The sequence below is a fragment of the Onychostoma macrolepis genome, chromosome 06 (genome assembly GCF_012432095.1).
Source record: "Onychostoma macrolepis isolate SWU-2019 chromosome 06, ASM1243209v1, whole genome shotgun sequence".
In the NCBI taxonomy this organism is placed as follows: Eukaryota; Metazoa; Chordata; class Actinopteri; order Cypriniformes; family Cyprinidae; genus Onychostoma; species Onychostoma macrolepis.
In genome coordinates, this window is record NC_081160.1 from 14,574,643 (window position 1) to 14,589,924 (window position 15,282).

At 36.7% G+C, this 15,282-nt stretch overlaps 1 protein-coding gene across 2 annotated transcripts in view; it reads right to left on the reverse strand.

The window, feature by feature from the left end:
* The window catches only part of usp43a (ubiquitin specific peptidase 43a), a 106,961-nt gene that overhangs the window by 42,122 nt on the left and 49,557 nt on the right, over positions 1–15,282 (reverse strand). For both annotated transcript variants that reach the window (XM_058779614.1, XM_058779613.1), the window contains exons 4-5: positions 8,282–8,374; positions 3,833–3,968 (exon numbers count right to left, since the gene is read on the reverse strand). In XM_058779614.1, the coding sequence (XP_058635597.1) occupies positions 3,833–3,968; positions 8,282–8,374 (229 nt within the window). The remainder of the gene's footprint in view (positions 1–3,832; positions 3,969–8,281; positions 8,375–15,282) is intronic.

Below are 15,282 nucleotides of genomic sequence, written 5' to 3' on the forward strand. Positions count from 1 at the left end.
GTGTACAGCTTGTATAACAGTGTAAATTTGCTGTCCCCTCAAAATAACTCAACACACAGCCATTAATGTCTAAACCGCTGGCCACAAAAGTGAGTACACCCCTAAGTGAAAATGTCCAAATTGGGCCCAAAGTGTCAATATTTTGTGTGGCCACCATTATTTTCCAGCACTGCCTTAACCCTCTTGGGCATGCAGTTCACCAGAGCTTCACAGGTTGCCACTGGAGTCCTCTTCCACTCCTCCATAACGACATCACGGAGCTGGTGGATGTTAGAGAGCTTGCGCTCCTCCACCTTCTGTTTGAGGATGCCCCACAGATGTTCAATAGGGTTTAGGTCTGGAGACACGCTTTGCCAGTCCATCACCTTTACCCTCAGCTTCTTTAGCAAGGCAGTGGTTGTCTTGGAGGTGTGTTTGGGGTCGTTATCATGTTGGAATACTGCCCTGTGTCCCAGTCTCCGAAGGGAGTGGATCATGCTCTGCTTCAGTATGTCACAGTACATGCTGGCATTCATGGTTCCCTCAAATGAACTCATGCAGCCCCAGACCATGACACTCCCACTACCATGCTTGCCTGTAGGCAAGACACATTTGTCTTTGTACTCCTCACCTGGTTGCCGCCACACACGCTTGACACCATCTAAACCAAATAAGTTTATCTTGGTCTCATCAGACCACAGGACATGGTTCCAGTAATCCATGTCCTTAGTCTGCTTGTCTTCAGCAAACTGTTTGCAGGCTTTCTTGTGCATCATCTTTAGAAGAGGCTTCCTTCTGGGACGACAGCCATGCAGACCAATTTGATGCAGTGTGCGGCGTATGGTCTGAGCACTGACAGGCTGACCCCCCACCACTTCAACCTCTGCAGCAATGCTGGCAGCACTCATACACCTATTTCCCAAACACAACCTCTGGATATGACGCTGAGCATGTGCACTCAACTTCTTTGACCATGGCGAGGCCTGTTCTGTTAAACCGCTGTATGGTCTTGGTCACCGTGCTGCAGCTCAGTTTCAGGGTCTTGGCAATCTTCTTATAGCCTACGCCATCTTTATGTAGAGCAACAATTCTTTTTTTCAGATCCTCAGAGAGTTCTTTGCCATGAGGTGATATGTTGAACTTCCAGTGACCAGTATGAGAGAGTGAGAGCGATAACACCTGCCCCCCATTCACACCTGAGACCTTGTAACACTAAGGAGTCACATGACACCGGGGAGAGAAAATGGCTAATTGGGCCCAATTTGGACATTGTCACTTAGGGGTGAACTCACTTTTGTGGCCAGCAGTTTAGACATTAATGGCTGTGTGTTGAGTTATTTTGAGGGGACAGCAAATTTACACGGTTATACAAGCTGTACACTCACTACTTTACATTGTAGCAAAGTGTAATTTCTTCAGTGTTGTCACATGAAAAGATATAATAAAATATTTAGAAAAAATGTGAGGGGTGTACTCACTTCTGTGAGATACTGTACAAACAATGTGGCTAAAATCAAACAGAAAATGGAATGTCAATTTGCAGCATGGCATTTTAGGATATATCACTCAGTTATGTTATACAGCACAATTTGTAGTATATAATGCAGTAAGAGGTTAGTATGGTAGTATGCTATTCTGAACAAGCCATGCACACACTCTAACATACTCACCTTAATATCACCTCCCACCACAAGGGGGAGACACCATCTACATTAGTATATCAGTGCAAGATCCCCTATACAAGGCTAATTTTTTACAAATTGCTAAGTAATACCTAATATAAGCACTGTGAAACAGGCTAATAAAAATCTGTTGCCTGAACCCATCATATAATATTCAGTATTGAGATCTGTTCAGGCTAAGTAGGTAGTCAGTAATCACTTTTCTCTTGATCTCTGAGAAAGGTTGTGCCCTGCGCTGATGTGTCTGCCCTCTCATATTGTTTGGGGATGGCTTTGAAATAGCCATAGCATCCTGTAAGCCTCTTCACAGCAGGCCTATTACTGACAGAGCTGAAGAGCTCAACATAAAGCTCAAGAGAGAACCTTTAAAAAAAAAAGAAAAAGATGCTAACAGGGTTTTTACCTTGCAGTAATAGCATCTGGCCATCTATTCCTCACCAGATGCATGATATCCTCATCCATCCTCAGGTAACAAATTTTATGTGTATAATTTGAATGCACAAAATTAGTCAAACAGATAAATTAAAACACTTGAATAAATTGATAAATTATTCAGCTTCTGTATAATTGTGGTTCCGTATATTTTGACATGGGTATTTAAAATGGATAGATGACTTCTCAAAAGCATGAAATAAGATTTTATCAAACTAATCTACAAAATTGTATTATTTTAAAAATGAACCTACTCTTTATTTTTATGTCTATTTATCCTGTATACAGTATGTACACACTAAATTACCATAGTGTATGAAATGTTCTATAAATACAACTGCCTTGTCAGGCATGGAATGCGAACCTGCACACTGCATTTTGGAAAAAATAGCATTGATTGGTTATATTCTTTAATTTTGAGTGCATTGCTATAGTGCAATAAAAAATAAAAAAGTCTATTTTATTGTCATCCCACAATAATAATAATAATAATAATAAATTAATAATACAAAACAATTTTGAACTGGGAATAGATATTTTGGTGTGAATGAGAGAAGAATGATCATGCTGTACAACATGAATGTTATTAATGTCAGACTGTACAATATACATTTTTGTCATAATTGACAGTATTGATAATTTAAGTCATGTTCTGGCATCTGCATTGAGAAATGAAACTGAAATGATTCCAAACAATCCCAAAAAACTCTTTAATAATGTTCCTCTGGAGCAAAATAAATAATCTGGAGTGTCTGAAGTCTGTCATCACTTTACAGAAGAGGGAATGTGTGGACTGCTCATTCTCTAGAGCAAGGGTAGGCAAACTCGGCCCTTCCAGGCCAATTTCCTTCAGAGTTTAGCTCCAACCCTAATCAAACGCACCTGAACCAGCTAATCATTGTCTTCAAGACTATACTAGAAGGATACAGACAGGTGAGTTTTTATCAGGGTTGGATCAAATCTCTGCAGGAAAGTGGCCTGGAAGGGCCAAGTTTGCCCATCACTGCTCTAGAGCAACCTAAAGTTAGTTAATTAGAAAGATATTCAAGTCCCTCTTCTAATATTTCAGCCACAAGCATTTTAAAGGTTGGTTCACCCCAAAAAAGAACATTTCGGTAGCATTTATTCAACCTTGTTCTAAACCCACAAGACCATCAAATACGGTAAACATAAGCTCAAATGCACATGCTTAATGTGTGACAATCAATGAAGTTTGCATTCTGGAGTTGAACAGAAGGGGAAAAAATTAGATTTGAGATTAACTCTTTACTGTATTGATAAAATCATGGTAAAATCATCATTACTAAAAAAGCCATGACATGTGAAATGTCGGACCCAACAAAAGCCAAAGTCAGTGTGCGTTGAGTGAGTGAGTGAATATGAAAATTAATAAATGTTGTAAGGATTATAGCAGTGGCATTAAAAATGTGTCTATTGCAGCACAATAACACCTTGAGCCCTGGCTGAGCAAGTCTGGGAAGTTTCCATTAACCAACAGATGGAGTGTATTCAGAGAAGGCAGTTTAATGGAGTATGAATAGTGCATTTGTTCGCTATTACTATCTGTGAGCCTGGAAGATGTATGCAAGAAAATAATTTTTCTTTGGCAATACTATGTAAGGTGTGCTTGTGCATTACAATACAATAAAGGAGTGAGTGTGTATTGCACACAATTAAGTTCAGGAATAGGAAAATACGACAGAGAGAGACAAAATGAGATGACAGACATCAGGTCTTACCTGGTCTGGAGAGATCTTGCCCTCCTCTGCCACCATGGCCCTGAGCATTGAGATAGACCCAAAGAGAGGCACAGCCAACCCTACTCTCAGAAACCGCTGACCTTCAGTGTTGAAAACCAGAATCACATTCATGGCCCTAAACAAATGAAAATATACACATTTAGCACATCATCGAATGCAACTGTTCAGTCATGATGTCAATTTGTAGGCCAATTCAGCTAATTCACAATGGGTTCCTTGGTGTTTTTGATTTATGAATAAAAATGGGAAAGTATCTTCAAAGTAATGGTGTCCACAGACTCATACATTTTTACTCATAAATTTAGAACTGCCATTCTAAAAACCCATTAGAAAATTCCAGAGGGAACCCATGGCTTAGGACTTCCACCACAATTAACATTAGTACAACATTAAAACAACCACAAAGTCAAAACCACAAAATGGTTGCTAATGGTGGATTGAGAGCTGCAGGGAGGACATTTTTTTTGTGGGCCAAAACCCAGAAACAAGTTATAATTTTAGCACTTCAATTTCTGCAATCCTGAGGTCAATGTGTGTGTTTTTTTTTTGTTTTTTGAATGGGTTTGAATGGGTTGAAAGCATTTGGTTAAATGCTTGAAATAGTTGGTACAAGCTCAATATAATGTCACGTTATATTCTGAAACCTAAAATACTTCACCCCAAAATAAAATCTTGTCAATATTTACTCACCGTCATGCTATTCCAAAATATTCAGTATGACTTTCTTTTCTTCTGTGGAACATGTTTTTTTTAAGTTTTTTTTTTTTTAGTGGAAGTCAATGTTGTTTGGTTCTCAATGTTCTTTCGTGTCCCACAAAAGGAAGAAAGAAATACAGGTTTGGAATGACAAAGGTGATAAAATTATTTCTCTTTTTTTTTAATGGACCATCCTTTTACCAATGATTAAAACCACTGTAAAACATCCACTTCTGTCTTATATCTTTGCTTAGTTACCAATACTGCATATGAAAGAATATGTGATAAAGTCAGTAACCAGTCAGTTTTGCCACAGGCCTACAGACTCAGTCAGTGTAGATATTTCTGTGTTTTGTGTGTACAGGTTGTGAAGGTCCTGTAGATTAAAACCAGCACGTCTGGACAGCAACACTGCCACATACACGCAGCTTGTGGATGCACATTAGAATCGAGAGCTGATCTGTTTCCAACTGTATTTGTTTGGCTGGAAATGGCCTCACATAAGCCAGTCGAACAGCAGCTGATTGCCTCAGTGCAGCGGCATTTTTCACAGCCGCTGCAGTTGTGGCTCTAAAGACTTGGATGGACTTTCAGATGCCTCTCTGCTGCATTATTGAAAGCTGTATGTGAAATGCTGGACCCAACAAAAGCACTCAGTTATACAAAACCACACTCTCACTCGAGTGGACCAGTGAGAAGACAACTGAATCCTTTTAGATTTTATCTCTGGTGGCACGCAGAGGTGAGAGTCATGTGACAGGGTTTATATATGTGGACCATCAATCAGACTCAGAGACTTATTCTGTGTTTTTAGAGTGTATGTAGGTGTGTTAAAGTGCAGGTTGGATGTGTTATTTCTTGCAAAGACATATTTGTGTACAATTACTTTGAAAAGTACGGTCCCACTTTATAGTAGGTGGCCTTAACTACTATGTACTTACATTTAAATTAATCATTTGATACAATGCACTTATTGTGTACATACATGTTTTTACATTGTACTTATATTTTTAAAAATACCTGTAGTAGTTACATCTGTAATTAATTTCTGTAATTACATTTATAATTACACTGTTGACCCATCCCTTACACCTTAACCCACCCTTAAACCTACCCACACCACCAAACCTGTCCCTAACCTTACCCGTATCCCACCTCAATAGCAGCAAAAGTGTTTTGCAATACAATAAGTACATTGTACTTATTTTTTGATGTAAGTACATAGTAGTTAAGGCCACCTAATATAAAGTGTGACCAAAAGTACTGTTTGCTGCATGCCAAATGTCTGTGCAGACATGAGCTTATTCACATATGTGACCATGGAGCAAAATCTTAAGTGGTCTTAAGTGTCAGTTTTTCAAAATTGAGATTTATACATAACCTGAAAGCTGAATGAATAAGTTTCCATTGATGTATGGCTTGTTATGATAGGACAATATTTGGCCAAGATACAACTATTTGAAAATCTGGAATCTGAGGGTGCAAAAAAATCAAAATATTGAGAAAATCGCTTTTAAAGTTGTCCAAATGAATTCTTAGCAATGCATGTTACTAATAAAAACGACGTTTTGATATATTTACAGTAGCAAATTTACAAAATATCTTCATGGAATATGATCTTTACTTAATATACTAATGATTTTTGGCATAAAAGAAAAATCTATAATTTTGACCCATACAATGTATTTTTGGCTAATGCTACAAATATATCCCAGCGACTTAAGACTGGTTTTGTGGTCCAGGGTCACATATAATATTCATTAATGTCAAAGCTGAATGCACTAATAGGGTGAATCTGACAATAAGAAATGTCCAGATCATGTTTCAACCCAAAATCAAAAGAAGGAAATAAGAAAAAAAATGCATATATGAAACAGTTAGTGACTTATTAATGTGGCCAATTTTCAGCTGACGTTAACACTATGGCAGTAAAACTCAATGACTTTTATATTATTTATAAAAACTATGATTACAAGGGCAGATTATCTATTAACAAAGAATCATTTTTGCACATCACCTTGCAATATTATAAGCTCTAAACACTTTTACCATTTATGATTTGTAAACTGATACATTTTAAAGTTTTTATCACATAACCAGCTCCATATGTATCATTTTTCTGACATGGTAAACATGCTCAGTAGCTCACCTGGTACAGCACTGCATTTGCCATGTGAAGCGCTCAGGCTAGAGTGGCACGGTTGCTTCAAAAACTGTGTTTTTCTTGTCATGTTTACTTTTGTTAACATTAGGTTTAGGTTTAGGGCAGGTTTAGGTTCAATGATATAGCATTAACCGTTTAGTGCCCCAGGTAATTTCTGAACTGCCACAATATACAATAACTAACATAATGAAACAATGTCAGATTCATGTTCATCTCTATCGGATTAAAACTGAAAGCATTTTAAGTGCCACTCATTGGATATGTCAGTGTTGTGAAACACACAAGAAGCAATGCAGTACCGTTTAGCAGAAATGTCACCAGTTTCAATTTTTCCAATGAGCCTGGGTTGATATTTTACGTTTTCTAAAGCATTATGATTACTTTCTGTAAGGAACAGACCATAGTGCATTAATGAGAGATGAGAAGTAATGAGAGAAATAGTGTGAAAGAACCATTATTTTTAATCAGATCATTGTAATACATTGGTTGATACAGTTCACGAAACTGGATTGAATGATTTGTACTGATCTGGTTGTCAAGCTTAATCTGGTTATGAAATATTAAATCACAACAATTTACATTTTTGGGTGAAATAATTTTTTAATTGTGAAGTAGCCTATATTTGTAAAATACAATTGTAAGTTTACATCTTGGCAGTATCGCCTGTACAAAAATGAACAAAAAAAAATTCTAGTTCAGTTAAAAAATACTGTAATTTACAATAATGAGAATTAATTTATTTTACAAAAATGACAATGGTTTCTTAAATAAGAACGTATTTCTTGAAAGTTTTGATGAGTTTCAGTCAACAGCTCAATGAAAGAGACTGATCTAATCATTTATTGTATTTGGTATCTCTGTTGGCAGAGGACGACCAGCGGCACTGTTCTGACCAGAAGCACTTTGGTACTGTAGGCTAGGGACATCTGACTGGCTCCCTAAAGTCTTACCCTGGAGTTTAGCTCACATATGAGCAGTGCTAGTCTGCTGACAGAATTGTTACTGTCTGTCCATGGCATTTGTCTAATTTAATTTGATGTCTTTCTAATAATTCATAACAATAAGAATGGCAGGTTTTAGCACTAAAACTAGCACTCACTGACATTTACTGACGACCTTCAAATTTGGCCCCCTAAGCTTTCAGTGCAGACATTCTCTTTTCAATTTAATGAATGTGAAATCTGGCAGTTAGGGATTCAGAGATGAGCATGCTGGAAAATCAGAATGTTTCGGACAGTATTACTGGTACAATCCTTCATGATGAGCCATTCTCTCATTCTATTATCGGTTTTTACTGACAGGTTGACAGGTCTCAACAGAGAGATTTTGCTGACTGGCAGTTTTTGAGATTTAAGAAAATTGAGACAATGTTCTGTTAAGAGCTGTGCACTTGGTCATTCATCACATGCAGTATTTCAGGGTGGCCAAGGACCCAAACATACTTAAACACACAATAGCAAACGTACACAGACACACATTTGCTGTATATACAAACACACATCAAAATACATATACAGACAGTCTTTATAGATTCCAAAGAAATAGAGACAGAAGACACAGTAACATACCTGGTCTGTCGCAGTGGGATTGGAAGTGAAATACACAGGAAAGGGTCAAAAGTGTTGCTCTGTTTAAGGCAATGAGGGCACGTCAATGATGACCTGAAAAATAGAAATGAGCATGAGACATTTACAGTAATGAACTGCACTGTGTATCAGTGGCGCCTGCAGCTGTATGGCTATGCACTGTGCATACCAGGAGTGCTTTGATTGATCTGAGAAACATTTTCCCTGAAATTTTCAGCTGTTATTATTTGTGCTGACTGAATCATTCTTTTGAGTCAGTTCTCTCTTTTCAGTGAACTGGCCAAAAAAGATTCCATTTGTTTGGACCGTTGTCTCACTGAATTACATAACCCTGGCTAGGAGTCTGAAATTAATGGGTGTAAATTGGACAAAAAACGCCCCTGCACACTTAAGCTAAATCTAAAATAAATAAATAAATACTCTGTATCTGTGCGTACCCTCAAATGAAATCCTGCAGTCACTCATGTTCTGTATGAACAATTTTTCTACTCTACACTCCATGGCCAAAGGTTAAAAGTAAAAATATTTCATTTTTACAGTCAAAAATGGGCTTTAATAAGGAGTTGATCCTCCCATTGCTACTAAAACAACCTTGAATCTTCTGGAAAGGCTGTCGGCATTTGCTGTCATTGAGACCCAAGAGCATCTGTGAGGACATGTACTCAAAAAAAAAACCTTTGTAAGATTCATATGATAACTTCAAAGAGATTCTCATTCTTACAATTTGACTTAAGCTTTTTGACAATATGGGCTTTCTCTTCTCATCCTTCAGTATTTTTGCCACAACTGGCTTAACTATGTTGTAAATGCAGATACAGCATATACAGTGGGTACGGAAAGTATTCAGACCCCGTTAAATTTTTCACTATTTGTTATATTGCAGCCAAGTTCATTTTTTTCCTCATTAATGTACACACAGCACCCCATATTGACAGAAAAACACAGAATTGTTGACATTTTTGCAGATTTATTAAAAAAGAAAAACTAAAAAAAGAAGTATTCAGACCCTTTGCTGTGACACTCATATATTTAACTCAGGTGCTGTCCATTTCTTCTGATCATCCTTGAGATGGTTCTACACCTTCATTTGAGCTGTGTTTGATTATACTGATTGGACTTGATTAGGAAAGCCACACACCTGTCTATATAAGACCTTACAGCTCACAGTGCATGTCAGAGCAAATGAGAATCATGAGGTCAGAGGAACTGCCTGAAGAGCTCAGAGACAGAATTGTGGCAAGGCACAGATCTGGCCAAGGTTACAAAAAAAGGGTGCTTCTACTAAATACTGAGCAGAGGGTCTGAATACTTAGGACCATGTGATATTTCAGTTTATCTTTTTTAATAAATCTGCAAAAATGTCAACAATTCTGTGTTTTTCTGTCAATATGGGGTGTGTACATTAATGAGGAAAAAAATGAACTTAAATGATTTTAGCAAATGGCTGCAATATAACAAAGAGTGAAAAATTTAAGGGGGTCTGAATACTTTCCGTACCCACTGTATATTTAATAAATTACAAAAGGCTTTCCTGTGGTTTATTGTCCTGTTTTTTATTTGCTAACATCATCCTAATCCTAAAACTACAATATTTTATATTTTTCTTAAATTCCCTGACAATTTTGCTGGTCAAGAGTTAATGTAAAAAAAGAAAACCCATAAACATTCTTAAAAAAAAGATAGATGCATTAAGAAGATGTTAGGACTTACTGTATTTTCATGAGCACATAATTCATTTAAATTCTTTATATCATCACATCTACAAACACGTTTCTTTTTTTAAGGAAAGCTCTTTATGTTCCATATGTTCCACTTTATGTTCCATTTCACTGCATTTTAAAGTTCAAGTCTGATTTGTGATTTTGTATCACGAGAAGACCAACCGTTGCAGTGTCTGAAGAAATGTTATTGTCTGTGACCCTTCTAGCATTTAAATATGTTTGATATCTTAATATCAATGATATTTATCTTGTGATTTATATATGTGTGTATATATATTTTGTTTGTTTGTTTTTGGAAAGGGAACTGCATGAGCACGTCTGTCTCTGAGCCCGATATAGAGCTTCCCTTCCTGACTCAACAGCTGAACACTGGAATTACATTTGCGTTCTGCAAGTGCAGCGTGTTCACCTGCAGAGCAGACGACAGCTCGCAAACCAGGAGAGATGCGCACATGCTCTCATATGCCCAGAGACAGGAAGCTCTGGAATGCATGGATTTCAATATCTCAGCGGGAACAAAAAAGCGAGTACAGATAGAGGGATGAAAAATGAACACGGAAGCAGAGAGGATGATGGGAGTGAGAAACAAAGATAGAAGAGACATCTGTAAGTGGAATAAATGAAAAAGAAAGTGAAGGAACAGTAGACGTAGAATGTGGCTGAGATTGCATCATGTTGGGGTCCAATTGTCTCTCGTGAACTTGGCAGAGCTGTCATATCAACCAGCGGAGACCCCTTAAAATAGCAGCGCACACCTACCACCACACATGCTCAACAGATGAGTTTTGCACCACATACAAATAAATTATGCACTTGTTAGTGTGAAAGAGTGTATGAGGAGTGTGAAGAGTGTAGATGAATAATGAAGAGCGGTGAAAATAACAGCATGTGAACATTTTATCAGCAATGACAATAATTGGCTGCTCATTAACTGTGCATAATCAGTTGACAGAAATTAAATGGGTAGAATCATTTTGTGGCTTATACTTGGCCATACAGAGCCATGACAGAATTAACTCCGTACCACTTTCGCAAAAAGAATAAAAAGGGACAAACTGTTTTGCATAAAATGTTTTTGGAATTTTAAAACTATTTGATAAACTTATCTAACATATATCGTTTAATTATATGAGATGAAAACGCTTAACGTGTAAATAAACGCATTGCATTCACATTTTGGGCTTATGTGCATATCTGCACATAGTATGTTTTACAATTTTGTCTTTATCACTATCTTGGTACCTTAAGCAACATTAAGCGTTATTTGTGTTAAGCATTTTTAATGTCCCTGTTCGAGTTCTGCTAATTCACAAGACGAGTGAGAGAGTCATACTCGCAAAGGTAATTATTAAACCAAACAAAATCAAAACTTTCAAAAACACACAGCAATGTGACTATTTTATTGAGTGACAAGCAGTGTGTTGAATCGGTGACATTATTAATAGATTTACTATCCGGCGTCTTGTCATCTCCACGACCTGCTTCCCTTGGGGTTTTTACACAGAGAAAAGGCGGGAAAAAAAATACTGCATTGTCCGATTTTCTCTCAGAACGATGATCAGTTACTTTTGCAATTCTCGATGTAGCATTAATGACATAATGACTATTTTAAATGTAAGTTGACATTTATTTAGTATTTATTAAAAAAAAAAAAAAAAAGAAAGAAATTAGCCTACAAAATCACACAAATAAGAGTTTTAAAGATGGTTGCAAAATTGCAAACTGTTTTTCAGACCCTATAGGTGCCTCTTTTCCCATGCCATGCTTGTGTCTTAAGCTGTGGTAAATCACAGTGCCACTTAAAAGGATGTCCACTGAGAAAACTGTCTTTGAACTAGTCTGGTCAAGATGTCAGAAGAGCGTGATTGGTTTGTTGGGCTAAGGTGGAGTCAATCCACCGTATCCCTGTACTACCCTTTCCTCAAAGTCATTAATCAAATTGTTCTGTAATGTTCCGCCAGTGAATGTTATGCTCATCAAAGACAAAACAATAATTTTACAAAAGAAAGTCAAACCACTTTGCTCAATGACAGAGCTTTGATCTAAATACAACGAGGTTCTTTTATTTCTCCTTTTAACCCTTTGTACACTGTAAAACCTGATTGTTAACTTCAATTCAGATAATATATAAATAATGCATCGGTACAATCCTTTCTCTTTTTTAGATCCCTCTGTGAGGTCCAGTATTTGTACTCTTTATAATTGCAGAAAATTGCACAGAAAAGGTGAACTGAGCTACTTTGGAGCAATTGTTTTATTAGCCCTATAGGTCAAATGATCCAGCCTAAATATGGTCTACAGTCTTACATTTTGTTTTATCGGTAACTGAAAGCATAATCATTTTAGGCAAAGTAACAAACAAGGGAAAGAGCATTTGTGGAATTTAAACAACAAGCATTCTGAGTCTTTCTGTGGTGTACATTCAGTCTGGGCCTGCTAATGACCCCCGATAGTACTGAACTCTATTTGATCCAAGAATGGAGCTGAAATTCATGGTAAATTAGCAAATGATGTCACCCTCATGCCATTTCAAACCTGTACGTGGTTTTATTTTATTTTTTTTACATGTGACACACAAAAAGGATTTTTCAATAATTTTGACATAGATGTTTTCCATTCAACAACTTCAAATAGCTGTCAAACTGTCAAAAAATAAACAAACAAATAAATGAATGAAAGGTACAATAAAAGCACTCTTGCACTATATTCCAAGGCTTTGGGAAAGGCAGAAGAATATACTTTTAAAAGCAAGTACTTCTGTTCTTTTACTTTCACTTGTAATAGAGAAATATTTGACGAGCAGTATCTGTACTTTCATTCAAGTAATAGAGTTGTGTACTTTGTTCACATCTGCAATTCTGTTCCTATATGTTTTTTTTTTCTTTTATCTTCTCAGATAAAAGCGAGCTGTTAACTAAATTACTACTAGAATCAGAGCAATGAGTCAATGAGCTAGAGAATCAAACAAGTCATTGTTTTATAGACATAAGATTCATATTATTCAAACCATAATAATAATTCAAATTATTCAGTTATTTAAACTGGATGAGACTGTGAAATGATCCAACTCAAAACAATGAAAAACGACTTTAAAAAAAAACATATAATGTCCGTCTCAGAAGCTACGTCATATGTATAAAGAAGACTGGTTATACTTTAATTTTCTCATTATCTATTTACTTGGGTGGGAAAAAAATCGACAAGTACATCCATTAATGTTTTACATAAGCATTCAGTACCCTTCACACGGTAATCTGTAGTGAAGGGACCTTGGCAGCTCACAACTCAGAACCCAACTTTTTCAACAACACAGCAGGATGAACAGGTTTTTCCAAAACAAAACAGGCTACAACTTAAATCCAGGCCCACATAGTTCTTTTCTAAAAAGAGTTCTACTCAGTTTACCCATTTTTATCACAATCCAGAGACAGCAAACTGAGACCAGCCTAAGGAAACACAGAAGTCTATTCTGAGTTCGAGATTATATTTGAAAACAACTCAGCTTCTGAATAAATCAACACAGGGCCTGCTCCTAGTCGATACTTTAGCAACATCGCAGGATCTTTTTGCAATATTTTTGTGCAGTCTTATACATAAAATATCCTATATGTGTATGGCTGGTTTCAGGGTGTTTTTACAAGTAATCAAACTGATATGTAGTTAAAATCTATTTTTAATGTTGTAATCTAACCCAGATTAGTTATCACAACTACAATCATATTGCCAGTGAGACAGCAGATATGCATTTATGCCTGTCTTACCGTTATCTATACTGCAGCTGAGGCAGAACCATAATTTCTTTCTTTCTTTTCTTTTTTTTTCAGGATAGTAACTAAGAGAGAGTGAGCACTAACACACTAAAGGTGGGCTTGGATGATATATATAGATAATATCTTGCCATTTTTTATTCTTTCTATCATATTAATACATATCTTGCAATATATGCATGTTCTGTTGTTAAATTATATCTGTAATATTATATTCTGTAATATCATTATAGGTTATTTATTTAAAATATAATTTTATTTAAATTTCAATAATTTAAGTATATTTTTATAATTATATGGATGGACAAAATAATGTGACCACCCATTATTATAGAGGTTAAGTCTACAGTATAGGCTACAGTGAAAAAACAAATGTTGTTGTACAGGTGCTGGTCATATAATTAGAATATCATCAAAAAGCTGATTTATTTCACTAATTCCATTCAAAAAGTGAAACTTGTATATTATATTCATTTATTACACACAGACTGATATATTATTTCAAATGTTTATTTCTTTTAATTTTGATGATTAGAGCTTACAGCTCATGAAAGTCAAAAATCAGTATCTCAAAATATTTGTCACGGTGCACACAGCAGGGATGAACGAGGAACACGGAGACGAGGAGTAACTTCAAAATAATAGTCTTTAATGGTGACATCAGGACAGGGCAAGACAAGGCAAGGCAGAGACAGACAGGAACACCGGGGAATAACGAGTAGACCAGACGAAAACTAACTAAACAGGCAGGAACTAAATACACATGACAATCACTGATAAATACCAAAACACGGCTGGACAACACTTAACTAATAATCACACTTAACAAGGACAGGAACATGACCAAATATGGAAACAAGAGGCGGGAACACATGACAGACACGACAGAGGACTGACAATATTAGAATATTTACATTTGAGTTTGAATAAATGACCATCCCTACAGTATAAATTCTGGGTATCACTTGTTCTTTGAAACCACAATAATGGGGAAGACTGCTGACTTGGCAATGATCCAGAAGACGAACATTGACACCCTCCACAAAGAGGGTAAGTCACAGAAGGTCATTACTGAAAGGTGTGGCTGTTTACAGAGTGCTGTATCAAAGCATATTAAATGCAAAGTTGACTGGAAGGAAGAATTTGGGTAGGAAAAGGTGCACAAGCAACAGGGATGACCACAAGCTTGAGAATACAGTCAAGCAAAGCCGATTCAAACACTTGGGAGAGCTTCACAAGGAGAGAACTGAAGCTGGAGTCAGTGCATCAAGAGTCACCACGCTCAGGCGTCTTCAGCAAAGGGCTACCAAGCCACTTCTGAACCAGAGACAACGTCAGAAGCATCTTACCTGGGCTGTGGAGAAAAGAACTGGACTGTTGCTCAGTGGTCCAAAGTCCTCTTTTCAGATGAAAGTAAATTTTACATTTCATTTGGAAATCAAGGTCCCAGAGTCTGAAGGAAGAGTGGAGAGGCACAGAATCCATGTTGCTTGAA